The sequence below is a fragment of the Giraffa tippelskirchi genome, chromosome 1 (assembly GCF_054371585.1).
Source record: "Giraffa tippelskirchi isolate mGirTip1 chromosome 1, T2T-mGirTip1v1.2.pri, whole genome shotgun sequence".
In the NCBI taxonomy this organism is placed as follows: Eukaryota; Metazoa; Chordata; class Mammalia; order Artiodactyla; family Giraffidae; genus Giraffa; species Giraffa tippelskirchi.
Genome location: NC_137275.1, coordinates 157,657,036 through 157,678,792, shown reverse-complemented (window position 1 = coordinate 157,678,792; position 21,757 = coordinate 157,657,036). Strand labels below are relative to the sequence as shown.

Below are 21,757 nucleotides of genomic sequence, written 5' to 3'. Positions count from 1 at the left end.
AGGCAATAATTCACGCATTCTGCAGGATCAGGTACCTGGAAAGGCTGTGACTTAGTTGTGTTATGATGCAGCCAAATATGGACATTGCCTGAAGTTATTCAAGGGCTGCTACTCATGCTTATGTTCCCTACAAACTAAACATTTTAGGAGACAATGATGGGTTCTAAATTCAAACCATGAGTACTGAAGAGGCAGGAGGAAGAGAAAGTCTGGTCTGGTACAGGCCAGTGTAATGCGGAATAATCCTTTAGAATTGGAGCTGTGAGTCTCCATCCTGTCCTCAGCAGTGTGGAACATATGGAATGGGAGCTTGCCAAAGACCTCTAGAGTCAATATCTATAACCTGCCCATGAAAAAAAATTAAACACTTAAAGTATAAGTAAAACATTTAAAAAACACTATCAAAAAATGCTGAAGCAAACCACAGTGTGCTCACAAGGACGGATTTAAAAAAAAACAGCTTTCAAAGTTATTCTCAATTTAAAAAATTGTTCTGAGGTGTTATACTAAAATCAGATACAGTGCTACATGTTTTCTAAAATGTTAGCTCAAAAAATTAAGCCTTCAGTATTTGAGTGATGCAATAAGACTGCCTGAGGATACTTATAAAAACCACATTCACTAATGGGAAAAAGGAAAGTTAAAGAGAGTAGATCCTAATAGTTCTCATCACAAGGAGAATTTTAATCTTTTCATTACATTCATATGAGATGATCTATATAATTAAACCTACTGTGGTAATCATTTATGTAAATCAAACCATCATGCTATATATCTTAAACTTATACAGTGATATATATCATTTCTCAATAAATCTATAAGTAAAGGTAAACACTACCAAATAAACAAAATTTTTTTTTTCCTGGACAAGTTCTTGATTGTTCCTTTCTGGCTTAGAGAACATCAATCTGTTACTATGTAAAATACTAATAGAAGCTGTGCCTAAGGTTATTTTGGTCATATATAACTTGGCAGGAACATCATTCATGAGTAAATAGCTTTACAAAAAAGTTATTATATGTTTTAAACTATCCTAACTTTAGTAGTTTTATAAATTTTATCTAATGCTTATCATGTATAAGAATACAAAGAGGTGAAAGTATGGGCCACACACTTTACAATCTAGTAAGAAACATATACAGCAGCTGTAATGCAAAATAATCCATTAACTGAAAAACCATTATAACACAATGTTTAAGGTGGTCAATGAAAAAGGAAAGCAAGACATTCATTTACATTTTCAACATAAAATATTACATTTTAGGAAAAGCAATCATTGATATTGTTTAGTCAAGCTTCTTACTTAGCTACAAACAAAAGAATCTCTTCCAGCTAAGTAGAAAAGGAATTAAGCTCTGTTAAGGGTTTATTGTTGTTACGAGCCAAACTTAACAGATATGAACCGCAACTACACTTTGACAACTTCTCCAGGAAAAATTAGACTGCCAATATTATTTGGCACTTCTGATACTAGGAACCTAGAACAACCAGAAGCTCCCACCACCACCTTCGTCAAAAGATAAACTTCCCTGCCTAACACTGCCACCTCATGTTGGTCCCAAGCAATTTCAAGTGAGAAGAGTATGACTGGTCATGAACCTTTTTACCCTAGTTGTGAGTGGGTATGAGAATACAGATTTCCTGGCAACTGCTTTGCGAAGTCAGGAAGGCAGGAGGAGAAGGGGATGACAGAGGATGAGATGGCTGGATGACATCACCGACTGGATGGACATGAGTTTGAGCAAGCTCTGGGAGTTGGTGACGGACAGGGAAGCCTGGTGTGCTGCAGTCCACAGGCTCGTAGAGTCGGACATGACCAAGCAACTGAACTGAACTGCTTTGTGAATTTAGGGCTTATAACATGGGAAATCACCAAAATGTAGCGCAACTGTTCAAAAATTGTGGGGTGGTCACAAATGACAAATGTCTACTTCATTAATTCATTGTTACTTTAGGTTATTAAGAATTTGAAAGTAAATCAAATATAAGTCATAATTTGTAAATCACAAAAAGATAGAAAACATTTTTACTTTTAACTTCAGCAATTTCCAGATCAATAAAACACCAATAAGTTTATACAACTTAAAAACATGCACACTACTTCTGGTAATCCAAATCGTTTTGCAAAGAAAAGAATGGTGCAGTGGTCCAATATTTTTAACATGGCTATTTGATTGAAACTGCTACCTACTACTGTCATATTTTGGATTAACTGAAATTTACTTGAGGAAAGCTAGCTTTCAATTTTAACAATTTTATTTTTTAAAAACAGTTATACAAAATGTATTACATACATTCTGGCTTAATAAACAAGGAACACAAAATATAGTTTTAATCTTTCCTTAATGATTCAACGTTACCATTATTAACAAAATGCAGTGGTCATGCTTAAAGACTATTCCAGCAACTACACATTAATCACCCCTTTCATTCCATTTTCCTAGAACTTTGACTTATAGTGCTCCTGTTTTCTAAATCAACAGTGCCTCTCTACACTAATCAGCTCCAAGACTGGCTGCTACCCTAATAGCATTCACCTGGAGAAGGCCAGACTACCAACCCCTCATTTCAGCTCAGTTGCTCAGTCATGTCTGACTCTGCAACCCCATGTACTGCAGCACGCCAGCCTTTCCTGTCCATCACCAACCCTTACTCAATGTTTATTTCTCTCTGTTAAATACATATCATCTGCCATCTCCTTTGAATTGGTTTCCAATGCATCTAGGTAAATAAAGATAATAGTATAGGAATGTCATGATTTTTGCAATCTGATCTAGGAAACCATGGTTTTTATGGCCTATACTGTACAAGCAAGGGAAACTACCTACTGTATAAAAATAAAAAACCGAGTAAGGACTCCCTTCCTTTAACTGAAATAGATCACAAATCAGAGACCTAACTGTTGGACTTAAAAGATTTTTAAAAATAATTTAAAAATAATTTACTTTTAGGTCTGTGTCTGCCCAGATGATCACCTAAAAATTATTAGATACCCGTCAGTTAACTGAAGTATTGCCATATTACCATAATATGGACTAGAATTATTCAGCTTGCTGCCAACTTGAATTTCCAATATATCGAATAAAAAGTTGTTTAAAGCTAATGAACAGGAGGAGAACATCATTTTCCCACTTCTTATACCAGAAGTTTTAATCAAAAAACAACAAAAAAGAGAAAGCTACACTCAGGTTTTAAGCACAACTACAGTAACCATATGATCTCTGCAACCCTCCCTGTCTTCCAATCTGACCTTTCTTTATGATGTTTTCAAAGTCCTTTCAGAGCAAATTTTTCAGTAGCCATATTCTCAGCTAGTCTCTGACTAACTCTTGAGAGGATAATTAGATCGACAGAATTGACAGATTCATAAAATCATGAGAGCTGGTAGAATAACTGTACATAGGGAGGGAGACTTTGTTTAGCACTCCCATGTATCATATTACATGTTGCTGATGAAATGTCGAAGACATATCATATTTTCCTTCCTTTTTTTCCCCCCAAAAAATCTTGGGAAAGGCCCAAAAGACATTAAAAAAAACAAAAACAAAAACAAAAAGCCTCTGCTTATCCCACTAGTTAGGTGGCACTTTATAAATTTTAATACTTGCTGCATTTTCAATTATAAAAGAAAATCATGCTTATGTTAGAAAATTTAGAAAACAAAGGTTAAAATTAAAGGTCTAACTATTCTTGATACATTTCACATGTTTTTATGTAAACTCTAAATTTGGATGCACATAAAGTTAACAATCTCTTGGCACAGAAGAGAGAAAAGGGAGGCTAGCGTGGCAAGGATAGCAGGAATGTGGGATAAAGGGTGTAAAATGGGGTTAGAGAGACAGGATGAGGCCAAAAGCTGAAAGCAGGGTCTTATAAACTATATTAAGCCATTAAAGTTCTTGTGTGTACCTGTTTTGTTTTGGGGAGGTAAAAAGTAATGGGAACTGGGAAGTGGCATGATTAAATCTGCATTGAGGAAAGTTCATTCTACTTTTTAGACATGAATCTGAGCAAATTCTGGAGACAGTGAAGGACAGGGAATCCAGGCATGCTGCAGTCTATAGGGTCTCAAAGAGTTGGATACGACTTACCTACTGAACAACAACAAAATTCTACCTTTAATGTGAGAAACAGAATAGAATGAGAGTAAGCATGGGCACAGTTTCATTAAGAGAAGATTATAGTCGCCTAAGTGAGAGATTAAGGAACTGGATGGAGACAGAGAAGAAAGAGGGAAGCAGATTAAAGACAGATTTAGGAAATAAAACATCAATATTTGGGACTGAATTTTTATTTGTGTATCAGGGAAAGGAAGATGTCCTGTATGAATCTCAGATTTCTAACTTGAATAATCTAATAGATGGTGGTGCCATTCACAAAGATAGGGAGCACTACAGTGAGATCAAGTTTTAGGAGTAAGCATTAGGCTTTCACAATTAATTTTTGATGTAATCATTTTGAAGAAGAGATCTATGGCAAATATCTTTTGTTTGCCTCCAGATCTACTCTCTACTGTATAGTTTCATCTGTATCAGTAGGGAACTTCATCCACTAGCTTTCCTTAGGTTTAGTCAAGAGAGTCCTGGCAAGATAGGGAAGTAGGGTAAAGTATTTATTCCCTTGGCCTCCTCTTTGTGAAGTTTTTGGTATTTGCCTAACACGCATGTACTATACAAACAATAACAGGGAAATAATTTGAGATGATGACTAGTTCTGTTTAATGTCCTGTTAAATTTTCTTGAACAATATAAGCATAACTGTTAAGAACATGTGTATTAAGTTCATGTAAGTGGAATAAGTTTTATAAATGGACTTAAAAGTTTTGTGGGGGGAGCTGTGTCCTTCAACATAAGGTATCATATCTCAATAGTCTCTTCTTTGTACTCCTCTCTGGGGTACCAGAAATTAGTCCCCCTTGTTTACTAACAGCCTTATGTCTCTTTTTTTTTTAAGACACATTTATTCAGAGTCATGATCAGACTATTACATTTAGCAATCAACAGCATGGGTGCAAAAAAAAAAAACTACATTAAAACACTTTGTTGGAATGCTTTACGCAGACCAGAAATTAAAACTACCTGTTATACAACCAATCACAGGTACAGTCCTCAAGTTTTTTGCCTGTACACATGAGTATTGTCTAAAACATGTCTTCTTTGTAGCAGCTAGGCCCTGCTACAACTGTGCTTGGCTGAGTTCACAAATCTGTTGTAAGCTGTAGTTTCCCTGTCACTTCTCTGGCTCTCCTCTCCTGCTAAGTTTTGTTTCCTGCCAGTAATTAAAACATTCCGTCACTGCCATAGCTATTGCTACTACTGGAACCACCAAAGTGACCTTGGTTTCATGGTTTGGCGAAGTACTGGCCTCTACTGCCATAGGGGACAGAACTTCTGCCTCCAAAGTTTCCACCTTTCATGGGTCCAAAATTTGAATATTGATTGCTGTAATTGCCAAAATCATTGTAGCTTCTACCACCTCCAAAATTGCTTCCATCATTACCAAATTCATTATAGCCATTCTCACAGCCACGATATCCACCACCATGGCTGCCACCAAAGCCACCTCAACCACTAAAGTTTCCTCCACGACCAAAGTTGTCCTTTCCACCAAAACCACCTCCACGACCCCCACCGAAGTTTCCAGAACCACTTCAACCTCTTTGGTGGATGAAGCACTAGCTATCTCTTACTTAGTTAGAGCTTTTCTTACTTCACAGTTGTGGCCATTCATAGTGGGGTATTTCTGAATGACAATCTTGTCTGTGGAGTTATGGTCATCAAAGGTTACAAAAGCAAAGCCTCTCTTTTTGCCACTGCCTCAGTCAGTCATGATTTCAATCACTTCAATTTTCCCATACTGTTCAAAATAATCTCTCAGGTGATGTTCTTCAGTGTCGTTAAGGTCATCAACAAAAACTTTTTTTACAGTTAAGAGGGCACCAGGTATTTGAGAATCTTCTCTTGAGATGGCCCTCTTTGCTTCCACAACTCTTCCATCCACCTTGTGTGACCTCACACTCATGGCTGCATCCACCACCTTCATAGGCATATGTGACAAATCTGAAGCCTCTGGAGTGCTTGGTGTTTGGATCCCTCATTACCATACAGTCCATGAGTGTTTTCCATTGCTCAAAATGGCTTCTCAGACTCTCATTGGTTGTTTCAAAGCTCAGTCCTCTGATGAAGAGCTGCCACAGCTGTTTGGGCTCTTTGGGAGACTCTGACTTAGACATGACAGCAGTGGAGTGGGGAGACTTCTATGATGCTTATTGATAGCATCCATGGGCAGAAAGGAGTAACCTAATGAATGTATCTCAGCTTCATGTCTTAACGTTCAGCTATATTCCAACTTCTTTGGAAATAAACCCTCTTTGAATTATTCCATTTTGAATGTGCCACCTATTTCCTGACAGATGAGATACACTGATATCGTCACTGATATATATTACATCCAGAGAATATATTAAGTATGCAATTAGGCTTCAAACTTAGAGAAGTTTGGGCAAGAGACATATATTATAAGTCTTCTATATATAGGTGGTATGGGAATGAATGAAATCACTTATGAAGAAAGTATCACATGAGAAAGGAGAGAATCTTAGATAAAAACTAGAGCTGTGGCAACAGTTGGGCAGTTAAGAACCAGAAAGAATTAAAATATTGAACAATGATGGCACTTAAGACTGAGGGGGAGTGTCTAGAGTTAACAAGTTTAAATATTCATGTGTTCTTGGGAAGGAAAATAGGTATATTAAGTTTACTCTTTCAATATACATAATAAGACACTTTAATGTCATAATTAATTAAATGCTTTATATAAAACTAATATGATGGTAACTACTTTATCAATATAACTTCCTTACAACAACTTTAAGAACATATTACTGCAGTTATCAGTGTAGCAACACTCTTTAAAGCATTAAAGAACTTGCCATGACCATAAGATTAAAGGCAGAATGAATATAGAATTGAATGAAAAAGAATGAAGTACCTAGAAGGTGAAAGACCAAACAAAGCTGGACACATCATGGTCCCTGACTTCAAGTGATGTTACAAAGCTCTAGTAATCAAGACAGTTGGTTACTGGCATAAAGACAGACACACAGATCAATGGAAAAGAACAGACAGCCCAGAAATAAACCCATGTATATATATCAACTACTTTATGACAAAGGAGACAAGAATATACAGTGCAGAAATCACAATCCCTTCAATAAATGGTGTTGGGGAAACTGGACAGCTATATGTAAAAGAATGAAATTTGACCACTATATTACAACATATACAAAAATGAACTCAAATGGATTAAAGACTTGAATGTAAGATCTTATACTATAAAACTCCTGGAAGAAAAAGACAGTCAGTAAGCTCCTTGACGGAGGTCTTGGTAAAGATTTTTGGATCTGACAATAAAAGCAAAAGCAAGAAAAGAAAAAACTAACTAACTGTGACTACATCATACTAAAAAGCTCTCTACAGCAAAAGCCACCAACAAAATGAAAAGGCAAGCTATTAATGGGAGAAAATATCTTCCAATCATGTATCCGGAAAGAGTCTAAAATCCAAAATATATAAAAAAATTTATACAGTCCAATAGCAGAAAACAATTTGATTAAAAAATGGACAGATCTGACTGTACATTTTTCCAAAGACACAGAGGGTCTACAGGTACATGAGAAAATGCTCAACATCACTAATCACCAGGGAAATGCAAACGAAAACCACCATGAAGTATCACCTCATACCCGTCAGAATGACCATTATCAAAAAGACAAAAAATAACAAATCATTGGTTAGGATATGGAGACAAGGGAACCTTTGAGCACTGTTGATGGTAATATAAACTGGTGCAACCACTATGAACAACAGTATGGAAGTTCCCCCAAAAATTAAAAATAAAATATAATACAATATAATCCAGCAATTCCACCCCTGAACATTTATCTGAAGAAAATGAAAACACTAACTTGAAAAGATATATGTATCCCCATATTTACTGCAGCATTATACACAACAGCCAAGATATAAAAACAACCTAAGTATCCATCAATGGATGAATGGATTAAGAAATTGTGGTATTCATACACAATGGAATACTATATAGCCACAAAACAGAAGGAAATATTGCCACTTCTGACAGCATGGATGGATTTTGAGGACATTACGCTAAGTGAAAGAAAAGTCAGTGAATGATAAACTGTATGATCTCTCTTGTATGTAAAGTCTAAAAAAATAAAAAATAAAAGAGAGAGAGAACAGATCGGTGGTTGTCAGAGAATGGGGAGAGTTGGGAAAATAGGTTGAGTGAGTCAAAACATAAAGAAGAAAAATAAAATTAAAAACAAAGTAGAATGGATACACACCCACACATCTATCTATCCATATCTTCATCCTTAAAGAAGACACGCACATGAATGTTTACTGTAGCATTCTATAATAACCCAACTCTAGAACTAATCCAAAATGTGTATCTTATCAGGTAAATGGATAAACTGTAATACAGTCAAATAATGGAATATTATACACTAGCACCGGAAATAAAATACAATGAAATAATTCAACACAGCTAAATCTTAAGACACATAATGTTGAGTGAAAACAGAAGATTGCCATTTATATAAAGGTTAAAGACACACAAAACAACGCTATATATTATCTATTAATATATACATAAAAAATGCCCAGAAATGACCTCCTTTTCCTGGTCATGATGCAGTAACTGAACCAATCTTACCCTCACTCTGTAAACAATTACAAATTGAATAAAATGCATGAAACAAATGTTTTCAGACATTGAATATCAAATAGTACAAGACCGTAATCCCCAAGAAATGAAACAAATGAGGTGATCCTTACAATTGACTGACCTCCTAACTAAAAGCAATTAATTTCCAGACCATGAGCAGAGACAGCAGAAACCCAAATGGTCCAGTGGAGTTGAGCTGAGATGAAAAGCAGCATTAGAAGAGTGAGGCACCTAGAAGTTTTGAGATAATTCTAAAAACAAGGAAGCTATGCAGAAAAGAGCTTCAGAAATCTATACAAGGGTACAAAGTAGGACAAGAATGACTAGAAAATTGTAAGATCAAGGAGTTCATAGACACAATAGGGAGACCAGAGGAAGTGTGGAGTTCTCAGTCATCACTTGGGGGCATTTGGTGGAGACTCCAGACAGGTCAGATCTTAGCATGTGCTTAGTTGCTCAGTTGTGTCCAACTCTTTGTGACCCTATGGACTGTAGCCTGCCAGGCTCCTCTGTCCATGGGATTTTTCCAGAAATAACACTGGAATGGATTGCCATTTCCTCCTCCATGGGATCTTTCAGACCCAGGAACCAAACCTTTGTCTCCAGTGTCTCCTTAATAGAAGGAGGATTCTTTACTGCTGAGCCACCAGGAAAGCTCATTAGATCTTAGTAGCAGGGCTGAACTGGAATGAAGGTTATTCTAGACCCATCCTATAAGAGCTTAAAGCCTGGAGTTGAAAGGATCACCAAACTGATCCACAAGGAAATTAACTCCCTGGAATAACAATGCTCAGACCTCTTTTAAGAAGGTAAATACAAATCTAAATACTCAACAAGGTAACATTCACAACATACAATTTCTAATAAAAAATTACTGGATGTGTCAAAAAGCAGAAAAATGTTACTTATAACAAGGAGAAAAACTGGTCAATTGGCTTAGCAAAGACAAAGATGATGGAGCTAGCAGAAAAGGACATTAAAAGGAACATAATAAGAAATGAAGATATTAAAAAAACAAATGTAACTGCTGGAGCTTAAAAAATACAAACTCTGAAATAAAAAAGTTCCCTGGATTAGACACTACATTAAAAAAAGATTAGCAAAACTTCCATGCAATCTCAATCAAAATTCCCTCAGGTGTTCTTTTTTGGGGGGTAGGATTTCCATGATTCTAAAATTATGCAGAAATGCAAAGATCCCAGTATAGCCTAAAAATTTTAGGGGGAAAAAAAACCCAAAAAACAAAACACAAAGTTGGAATATTCACACTACCAAATTTCAAAGCTTATTATAAAGCCACAATCATCAAGTCAACATAACTTAAGGATGGACCTATAGATGGAAAAGAACAGAAAGTCCAGAAAAACTCACAAATGTATGTTCAATTGATTTTTAGCAAAGATGCAAAAGTAACTTATGAATAATAAATAACAAAACTTAAAACTGTTTTAAAAACTGCTGAGTAGTGGGTACCAAGGCCTTTGATTTTATTCTTTGTTCCATGCTTAAAATATCCCTAGTTAGAAAAGAAAAGGTTAATGCTTTACCCAAAGAGAAAGCTTAATTCATATTAAATTATCACAGTTACTAGACATTTAAAGGAGGGTTTTCCCCCATGTCTTAATTCACCCATGTTTATTTGCTGTTAAACACAGGACACACACACACACACACATACATATATATATAAAACTGAAGAAAAGAAAAGGATTCTCATATTTCCAGATTCTTACTAGCCATTCCTGCTTACTTGCTTAAATGTTTCCCTCATCACTTCAAACAACTTATTAAAGACTGCAGTTCATGGATCTGTCTCCACACCGTGGACTCAAGCTCTTTTATTTTCTCGGATGGTTCCATCATTTTTAGGTCACAGGGACAGCATACTTGTCAGGAGTACAAACTCTATAACCACAATGCTCTGGTTCAAATCTTAAATTTACCATTCAAAAACTGCCTGGCTTTGGGCAAGTTACTTGTCTATCTGCCTCAGGACAAATACTGTATACATATGAGGTACTTAGACCTAAACCTGGCAAACAGTCCTGCACAGTAAATGTTAACAATTCTTTTTTATTTACTTCTTATTGCTACTATTACAACTATCTCCAGACTCCTCTTTGTCTCTTCCTATGTTCCCCCTTTATCAAGGAAGGTACTAAGTCATGCTGATTGTTTCCAGAACCATCTGACCTTCTTCCTATTTCTGGTCATCAGTAGCGGAGCACTAGACTCCTACAGCCTTCTTCCTATAAGCCTTCCTTTTCTTCAATTTCTCTCTACACTAATCTATTACATACTACTGTCAGATTAATCTTTAGCCCCTTCCATACAACCCCCTTTTCTATACCAGAAGAAGTTTTATGAGGCTCTAAACAAGGAAGAGAAGTGGGTTTTGTTGTTTTTTTTTGAGAACACTGTGGGTTCTCAACTAACCACTATTATTAAAAAGTATGGTGGTACAGAAAGTCTTGGGTTGAATTTTAATCCTACAAAGCAAGCTAAATTTATTATTACAAGAGGAGTAACAAAATCAGGAAGCAACAGTTAGAACTGGACATGGAACAACAGACTGGTTCCAAATAGGAAAAGGAGTATGTCAACGCTGTATATTGTCACCCTGCTTATTTAACTTCTATGCAGAGTACATCATGAGAAACGCTGGGCTGGAAGAAACACAAGCTGGAATCAAGATTGCCAGGAGAAATACCAATAACCTCAGATATGCAGATGACACCACCCTTATGGCAGAAAGTGAAGAAGAACTAAAGAACCTCTTGATGAAGGTGAAAGAGGAGAGTGAAAAAGTTGGCTTAAAGCTCAACGTTCAGAAAACTAAGATCATGGCATCTGGTCCCATCACTTCATGGGAAATAGATGGGGAAACAGTGGAAACAGTGTCAGACTTTATTTTGGGGGGGCTCCAAAATCACTGCTAATGGTGATTGCAGCCATGAAATTAAAAGACGCTTACTCCTTGGAAGGAAGGTTATGGCCAACCTAGATAGCATATTTAAAAGCAGAGACATTACTTTGCCAACAAAAGTCCATCTAGTCAAGGCTATGGTTTTTCCAGTGGTCATGTATGGATGTGAGAGTTGGACGGTGAAGAAAGCTGAGCGCCAAATAATTGATGATTTTGAACTGCGGTGTTGGAGAAGACTCTTGAGAGTCCCTTGGACTGCAAGGAGATCAAACCAGTCCATCCTAAAGGAGATCAATCCTGGGTGTTCATTGGAAGGACTGATGCTGAAGCTGAAACTCCAATACTTTGGCCACCTCATGCGAAGAGTTGACTCATTGGAAAAGACCCTAATACTGGGTAGGATTGGGGGCAGAAGGAGAAGGGGACATCAGAGGATGAGATGGTTGGATGGCATCACTGACTCGATGGACATGGGTTTGGGTAGACTCTGGGAATTGGTGATGGACAGAGAGGCCTGGCATGCTATGGGGTCGCAAAGAGTCGGACACGACTGAGCGACTGAACTGAACTGAACAATGTATTATAAATTGACTTTGATTAGCATTAGTAGTATTGGAGAAGGAAATGGCAACCCACTCCAGTACTCTTGCCTGGAAAATCCCAGGGACGGGGGAGCCTGGTGGGCTGCTGTCTATGGGGTCGCACAGAGTAGGACACAACTGAAGCGACTTAGCAGCAGCAGCAGCATTATGTCAGCAATTGTTCCTAATATAGTTTGAGATACGATTTAATATAAAAATTATCAGTCTTTTCTGAGTAATCACTTACCTCTCTGGGCCCTACTCTCTTGCTATTTAAAAAAACCTTATAGATAGGTCATCAATCTCTGCACTCCCTGACCCTAAAAGTTAATACTAATTGAGTACAACATTCTTTCCTGATGAGTCCAGAGTAAGCATAGTTATACAGGAAATTAATACCAGTGAAGGAACTGGCATAAGTGAACTTATATGTCATTTTGAACTACATTATCTCCAGAGGTTCTCCTAATTTTAAATGTTAAAGGTCTGTGGTTCTAAAGTTCTACAAATCTATTCAAAATTCTTCTCATTTAAAATTTATAGTTCAATTGAGACTACTTCCAGAAGTATAGAAAGCAGCCTGAAATCTTTCATAAAAATTATTGTTGTATAGCTTTAAAATAATTTGGTTTAACATTTAAAACTGCACTTTGAAACAAATTCCATTTTGATGTATCAGTATTAACTCATATGTAGGTGAGAATGCATTCTGGACACACTACTAAAATGGGCCCAGAAATTTGATATGGGCACACAAAAGTTACACAGCTACTCTGTGAAATGTAGTTCTTGAAAATTTAAACAACATGAAACTTAACTGTTTTTTGTGTTGTTTTTTTTAACATTTACCTTTTTTCTTCTTTTGCTCTCAGCTGTTCTTCCTGTCTCAAAACTTGAACCATTACAGATTCAAAAACTCCACTTGTCAAGCCTGCCAAACTTCGTGGTGTTGACCGACGCCTTGTTGAAGTACATGCAGTTCCCTTCTCATCCTCCAATCCATAATAGCCTCTAGATGTAACTGCTATCGTTGTCTTTTCTCTCAAGTGCCTTGGAGAAGAATAAGTCATTCACAGGTCAAATCTTCTGGGTAAGCAATAAACCCCCTCAACCAGCATCTTAAGAAGAATCCTTTTTGCTAACTACATAAAACTTAGTTAAACCTTTCTTAGCTATATTTCAGATTTTTATCCTTGCTACATAATTTCTAATTTTCCTTACTCATGTCATAAAACTAGTCTAAGTGATAGTGTCTTCCCTACATTAAAAAATATAAAACTGAAGCACTAAATTAAGAATTAAAGATCTTTTTAATGAAAAAAATTGTAAAATTAAATGTAGCACATCTTTACATCTCTTTATAGGTTTCATACTATTTATCATTGGTATGGGAAAGTATATAATAACAAAAAAACATTTTGGGAGAAAAAATTTATCATACATAGACATGCTGAAGTAATTATAAACAAATGAAGCATTATAATATATAAATTTTAAGTGGTAAGCATTATGATATATAATTGTAAATTTAGAAACTTTCTGACTAAACTAGATAAAGAACTTAATCTAGAGTTCTTCTTCAATTTCACCATAAATATCTCCCTTACCCTATATTTAGTAATACAATACTAACCTAATGTTTAAAGATAATGATGAAAAAGTTTCTCAGCAGTTTGCTTAATTACCCATAACTGAATAAAAACTATTTATTTACACTAAAGAAACACTTAATTAATCTTATAAATTTTTAAGCCTAGACCAAAAACTGACTTCTGAATTTATGAGTTAATTGTGAAAAGCATTAGGGAAAATAACTGCTGTGGTACCTTTGCAAAACATGCCATAGCCTCTGAAACCTTTGTACAGGTTGTTTCTATAATGGTAAAATCAAATCAATCTTAAAAGCAAGCATTCATTATGCTGGAAAGGAATGTATATAAATTAGAATAGAAGTCGACCCTGTAGTTATATTTTCCTACTGTTCTACAGGCACAGCTTTCTTTAATACAAAATAATCTAAAGGATCACCAAAACAAGATTTTACGGCATGAAATAAACTCCTGTACGTCTTGGACTATATTCACAGTGGTTTATTACTTCACGTTAGAATAACTTTGTAACAGTCTTACTCTCAGGCCATCTAGGTCCCATGAATAGTATGATTGCAAGGGTCTACTGAACTGTGGCACTGTTACATGTTTTCTTTACTATGAGGAGATAACATTTAATTGATTCAGCTTTCAGCAGGGCATAAACTTTTAAACTGGTTTTCCAGTGTTGCTAAAGAACTTGAGCTAATCTATCCATACTATTTCAGGCTGTGATCCTTTAAGCACAACAGCATACATCTGTATAATAGTTAATTGGTCTGAGAGTAAGGAATGTGGGCCCAAGGAAAATAAACTGGCAATAACAGATACTGAATGGGTATATCTGGGTTCATTTTAGTAGAGTGTTCACACTGGCAGACTGACTAGTTCTATAATTTTATTTATCTCCTCTTCAATACTAATGGAAGAGGACATTAATGGACAATATTACACTAAAACATGATGACATGTCAGAAGTCACAGGGCATGGAGCACCGGGGGAGAAGAAGAGTTAAGGGAAACATTAAGTCATGCTTAAACTGTCATGTAAACAAGTCAGAAACTAAATTTTACCCTTTAACTTCAGTCATTTAAGTAGAGAAGATGAAGTTTCAAACTACTTTTTTAAACATTATTTTCTCAGAAGAAAGATAAATTAATATCCTTTATACTCATCAGAAATAAGCATTTATAAGCTTTGATATTTATCATTCATAATTCAAATACAAAGAAAACTGTCTTGTATCAATATGTAAAGATAAAAGAGTCTAAGGAAAAAATTCTTATCCAGCGTGAGTGGGTATGTAAAACTGTCACAGCCTTCTCGGAAGTCACTTTGGTAATAATCATTAAGATTTAATGTGCACATATCCTTTGACCAATCATGCTTCTAGGAATTTAGCCTACAGACATATATCCACAACTGTAAGCAATAATACACACACACAATATTGTTTGTTATTCAAAAAGGACAACATGGAAACAAACATCTTTCAGTAAGAGATCAAATAAAGTCACGTACATCACACCAGAGAAGAAAATGGCAACACACTCCAGTATTCTTGCCTGGAAAATTTCATGGACAGAGGGGCCTGGTAGACTACAGTCCATGAGGTTGCAAAAAAGTCGGACATGACTGAGCACGCACATCACACCATACAATATCATCATATATTAAAAGCAATAGGTAAATCTGTATGTACTTGCTATAAAAGATGTCCTTATTACACTGCTGAATGTAAAAAAGAAGTTTCTGGACAAAACATATTTTTTTAACCCAAAGGAATTATATACAAGTATATGCATATGTAAACATACATATGGCATCCAGTAGTGTGTGTTTGTGTACATGTTCAAACTCTTACCTAGATTATTGCACTCTCTTTGTGACAGTCTCCTGGCTTCTACTCATACAGTCTGTCCTTTAGGCAACAAACCAAGTAATTCTTTTAAAAAGGTAATTAGGGGAGAGGTGGAAGGGGGGTTCTGGAAGGGGAAAACATGTACACCCATGGTGGATTCATGTCAATGTATGCAAAACAAATACAATAATGTAAAGTTAAAAAAATAGAAAATAAACTAATTTTAAAAAAATTAAAAAAATTTTAAAAAAAGGTAATTAGATTAGGTCAATGCCCTGCTCTGTCTCCTCTAAAGCCTTCCAGTTATACTTAAAATACAATGCTAAGTTTCGATGGCCTACAAGAGCTAGTATGATATGGCTCTCATTTACCTCTGCAGACCCTATCTTCTATGACTCTGCCTCTAGCTTTTTGTGTTCTGGTCACAAATGTCTCCTTATCATTCTCAGTCACACCAACATTCACTTTGCACTTGATCTCTCTCCTGTGAGGCACTTTCCCCCTAGATACTTGTATGCTAGGCATTATCCCTTCATTCAAATCTCTATTAAAATGTCACCGTATCTGAGAGGGCTTTCTTGACTACCACAACCATTAACAGATTCCCTGTCATTCTCTATTCCCTTATTCCGGTTTCTTTTTCTTCATGTTACTCATCATATACTACATGATATAATTATCTATTTACTTGGTAATTAACCATCTCCTCACCAGAATGAAAACTCCAGGAGGATAAGGACTTTGTTTTGTTAATGACCATTACCTTCAAAGCCTCAAATACTATATATACATAGTACTTGAAAGGATACAAGCCAAACTATATTTTATTTTAAATTTACACACATAAATAAAGTTGAAGAAAAATTCCAGTCATCTATTCTGTTGTTCACAGTAAAAGAATCCTTATCAAACATCTCTTACTAACTAGTAGCTTTCATTTTCATTCATCAGAGAATAAAAGGCAATAAAATAAGATGAAAATAAGTCTCACTTTCAAATAAGAATTGTCAGATAATTAATCAACCTTCAAGTTATACAAAAAATAACTCCCCTTTTCTAAAATTGAAGCTTTTTCCTTCCTACTAGGAAAATTATTCTATGAAATCAGTTTGGCAGTAGTTTGAAAATAACAGACTGCTAACTGTAAGTAAAAGCTAAGCAACAATTATAGTTGATTCATTGACTTTTATAGTTATCCCTTTTTTTCCCACTCACAAAGCATGGAAGGTCTTTTCTGTGGTGTTGATGCATTCGAAATTTCAGAATTCAGAGGTGCAATTTTGTTTAAAATGACTAAAATAAATATTAAGATGGAAATGAGCTGACATTAAGTTTTACTTAATGTTAACATATGGACTAACACTGACCCTCCACTAAATACAGATACTTGAAAAGGTTTCCACTATTACATAACTTTATGTTACTAAAACAATGTAAAAGTGACACCTATAAAATTTTTATCTGTATACTTAAAAGTTGGAAACAGAATCATCTAATCTGCTTAAAAATATTCTAAATGAAGAGTTTCAACCTCTTTTAAACCCATTTACTTAAAAAATTTTAAATGTAATACAGTCCTCAGGGTCCTGACAAGGAAGAGAGAATACTCAAAAGGAGGTGATGTTTAATGAAGAATCTATTTACAAATGTGCAACTAAGCTTAAGGAAAACTAGGAAGGGATGGAAAAACACTCATGGACCAGCCAGAGAGCATTTTATCACTCTAGGCTCAATAGGGGAGGGGAGGGAGTAGTTACTAGAGCCAAGAAGCTGCTATTGTAGGAGAGAGCCACACATGAGTGATGCACAGTTACTGACAACTTGCGACACAACAAAAAAGAAGCTGTTGGAATAAATATTCCTATCTCTCTGTCAGTGCCTCCAATTCACTGAATCCAATCAGAAGCCAGAGAACAAGGCAGACAAATTGAAGGAGTCCTTAGAGATCAGCCTCCCAGGACACACAGCATAGTGCAGAAGAGTAGAGAATAGATCTGAAGGGGGCTATTGATGCTTTTGAACTGTGGTGTTGGAGAAGACTCTTGAGAGTTCCGTGGACTGCAAGGAGATCCAACCAGTCCATCCTAAAGGAGATCAGTCCTGGGTGTTCATCGGAAGGACTGATGTTGAAGCTGAAACTCCAATACTTTGGCCACCTCATGCGAAGAGTTGACTCACTGGAAAAGACCCTGATGCTGGGAAGGATTGAGGGCAGGAGGAGAAAGGGACAACAGAGGATGAGATGGCTGAATAGCATCACCGACTTGATGGACATGAGTTTGGGTAAACTCTGGGAGTTGGTGATGGACAGGGAGGCCTGGCGTGCTGCGATGCATAGGGTTGCAAAGAGTCGGACACGACTGAGCGACTGAACTGAACTGAATGAAGACTATCCAGCACAACAGTTTAGTACTGGTTTTCAAGAGCAACTGACTGAAATTAGGGAAGGCAGAACTTTTTCTGGTGGATTTGAACAAAAACTTTTGCATGTTTGATAGATAAGCATCATTAGGCAGTTAGCCCAGCCTGTCATGCACTTTTTCCATCTGTATTTGTGTATCTTTATGAACTCTGAAATGAGCTTCCTTGATAGCTCAAGTTGGTAACGAATCTGCCTGCATTGTGGGAGACCCTGGTTCGATTCCTGGGTCGAGAAGATCCCCTGGAGAAGGGAGAGGCTACCCACTCTGAACTAAAACAGTCTTTGAAATCAAGTACCAAAAGAACCCCAACTTAAAATAAATCTGTCAGATAGCTCTAGAACCAAGGATTAAAACAAGACTTTTAAAATTAATGAAATATCAAAACATCCTACCAAAAATAACTTCATCTTGGTATTTAAAAAAAAATATGCTTCATCTCTTATTTCAATTATCTAGTTTAATGTGTTATATATAATGTTTTACAATATATACAGCACAACTGTACAGAAGAATCCATATATACTTTATAAATAAATATGCATACAATTGGGGTACATATTGGAAACTTGGAAACTTTTTCTGCTTGAGGAGCCAGACCATAAAAATTTGGAGACCACTTCTCTCATCTCAGGTATATATCTGATACCCCAGTTTTCAGAACAAAGAAATCTTCATCCACACACACACACATTTATCACAGACTGTTAAATCTGTTTCCTAATTGATCTTCTTTACTTTCTCCCAATTGTTACTCTTATTCCCTGTGCATTTTTAACTCCCCTTTATCCAACCCTCCAGTTCCTTGTTTGAGTTCTTTATTTGCTCTATTTACTCTAAGATAGTTCAGCCTCATGTAGATAACTAGTTGGGATCCATTGATCCATCATATATGACTAAACCTCTCTTTTTCATTTTTTTGTTTTGGCTGCACACTGCAGCATGCGTGCGGGATCTTAGCTCCCCAGTGGTAGAACCTGTACCTCTTGCAGTGGAAGTGCAGAGTCTTAACTACTGGACTGCCAGAGAAGTCCCATGACTCACCTCTTCTTTTATCTCATCTCCCTTGACCATAATATATCTTTCTGTTTCAGGCACCCTATCTCTCTCTTGCATCTCAGCTGAAAGGTCCTTCGCTTCTATACCTTCACTACTAAGGAAGGTAGAAGAAAAAAATCACCACTTTGTAGTCTACTGTCTAACTGTAACCTAAACTGAACTCACCTAAGATGACTTCTTTGAAGGAAGTAAACTCCCTCTTTGGTTCTCCATAACAGCAACTTCAAATGTCACCATTATTCAAAAGCTTCACCTCACTATCCATTATCACATAGTAGCTGACTTTGCTTACTACTTATTTCACAGAGAAAATGGTAGTTTTAAAGAAAGAGTTCCATTAACTTTCTGTTTCTCAAAAAATAAAATTATCTGAATCCAAACAAAATTTATCTGAATTTTAAGTTGCAGTGAAAAAAGTGCTTATCAAAAACTAATTCAGCAGTAGATTTTCAGAATTTGTATTTCATTAATTATTTCCTGCATTTTCAGCCTGTCCCTGCTAGTTGCCTTTAGCATATAAACGTCCAAGTTTTTATTAAAAACAAACCATTCTCCTCAAGAAGTACCACATCTTAACTCTTGGTCCATTTCACTTTTCACACTTCAAACTATCATTTGCCTACACCTACTCCACTGAAATTCCTCTTCCCAAATGACCTCCTACTTATGTAATTCAAATGATAATTTTTCATTTCTTATTTACTCAACTTCTCTATACCATCCAATTACTCTTCTGTCAAGACTTTAACCTGGACTTTGCAGAAAGAATAGTTTTAGATAGATAGGCAAGAGTGGAGAAGCAATACTAATTAAGAAGAAAAATATTCATTCATAGTATTCAAATTCATTCATTCAAAGTATTCAAATTCATTCATTCAAAATATTTACTGAGCAACAGGGATTCAGCAAGGACATGCTGATAGTCTGCATATAATCAGGTTGAAACAATGGTGACACCACTGGGGAAAAAAAGTGAGAATTGAAAAGAAAAACAGGAAATCTGGGAAGATCTGGGTTAGAAACACACTTAGTCTTTAACATTTTCACATAACAGTTACACAACCATCTGTGAAAGTTCTATGGACAGAAACAGGAAACTAAAACAAAAGGAAACGCTGAAGATATAGATGTAGAAGTCTTAGCGATAAAATCATAAAAAACAATCTCTCCACAGAGGAACAAATATAAGGAGACATGATCTAGAAGCATAACATTAGGGGTCATCCATAGTTATGAAGAAAAACATAGCAAAAGAAGAGGAAGATTCAAAAGATAAGTTATTCTTAAGACAAGAAATATCACAATAACCAACAAAGAGAAAAGTTTTAATATCAAGTGATCTAAACTACTTAATCCTCCAGTGTAGATGGAGAAAGTACTAAGTAAAAGCCAAGGATTAAGCAAGAAGACATTCATTAGTAAAATTCAAGAGGCAACTTCAATAGAGGAATAATTAGAAATAACTTTGTAAGTTAAAAAATATCTCAGAATCTTTGCTCATACCATTAGTGGGCATCAAAAAAAATGATGATAACACCCCTCCCCCCCAAAGAAGCACCAAAGACCACCACTGAAAATCAATCATTTTGCTTAGAATAAATTTCCATTTCTTGATTTTGCCTTTCTAATTTAAGGAAGGCAGAAAGGTAAATGTCAAGTTTTATTTACAGAGGAAGGATACTGAGAAGTGCCTTACCAACCTTGATAGCTTTGATACGAATTTTCAAAAGTTAGGGCTGCCCTGTTGAACATTTCACTAACTTTACAGCTATTCCTTATCACACAGAAGCAGTCAGGAGTTCTCAGTACAGGCAGAACAGAGGGCCCCCTGGGTCACTATCTTTCAGAGACTGGTTACGTTCATTTTCCCTAGAAAACACTAAAGCTGTGACAAGTCTGCAAAGTGGGCAGGCAGATACTTTGGCTTCCTTTTTTTGGCTAACTCCTCTAAATATCTGCCAAGTATTGATGAGGATTTAAAGTGGGATACTGTAAATTCAGAATACTTTCAGATGTGACAAAGACACAAACAAGAAAGCTGGGAAAGCTAGGGTGAGTCTCGCCTCTACCTACTTGAAATAACAGATCATAAAAAAGAGATGTAGGGACCTGACAAGAGCTGAAGACTTAAATGAAATTAGGAAGATGTAGAAAGTGGATATCATGGTGTTTATAGAAAATAAGTAATGCTACCAACTTCTCTATTGCTCATTTCAAGAATGGGAAGAATGTCATTCTTACTCCCCACAAACTAGTAATTCCTATTTTCTCTCATATACTTTTAATTCAAAAATGAGCATCTCCTCCTTTATGGAGATTTAACTGACATAAATCACTGCATAAGTTTAAGGTGTATGATGTGTTGATTCAATACACATATATTTTGCAAAATGATTACCAGAGGGTTAGCTAACACCTCCACTGGGTCACATAACTAAAAACAAATATTTAAAATTTTCATTTCTGAATTTTATTTTTCTTCTGATTTAAAAAATCTTCAGTTGTTTTACCATGCCCTCTGGGTTTTGCAAGGTTTAGTGTGTGTTACAGAACTCTATCTGGTTGTACTGCCTCT

The 21,757-nt window shown here is 36.0% G+C and overlaps 1 protein-coding gene and 1 pseudogene across 3 annotated transcripts in view; both read right to left on the bottom strand.

Annotated features, from left to right (window-relative positions):
* Nucleotides 1–21,757, bottom strand: part of BRD10 (bromodomain containing 10) — a 102,700-nt gene that overhangs the window by 53,732 nt on the left and 27,211 nt on the right. For 2 of the 3 annotated variants that reach the window (XM_081500773.1, XM_081500781.1), the window contains exon 2: nucleotides 13,102–13,302. The exons of the other annotated variant lie outside the window; for it this stretch is intronic. In XM_081500773.1, coding sequence (XP_081356899.1) covers nucleotides 13,102–13,302 — 201 coding nt within the window. The remainder of the gene's footprint in view (nucleotides 1–13,101; nucleotides 13,303–21,757) is intronic. 3 annotated transcript variants of the gene reach the window in all.
* On the bottom strand, nucleotides 5,279–6,232 carry LOC145510207 (heterogeneous nuclear ribonucleoprotein A1-like; annotated as a pseudogene).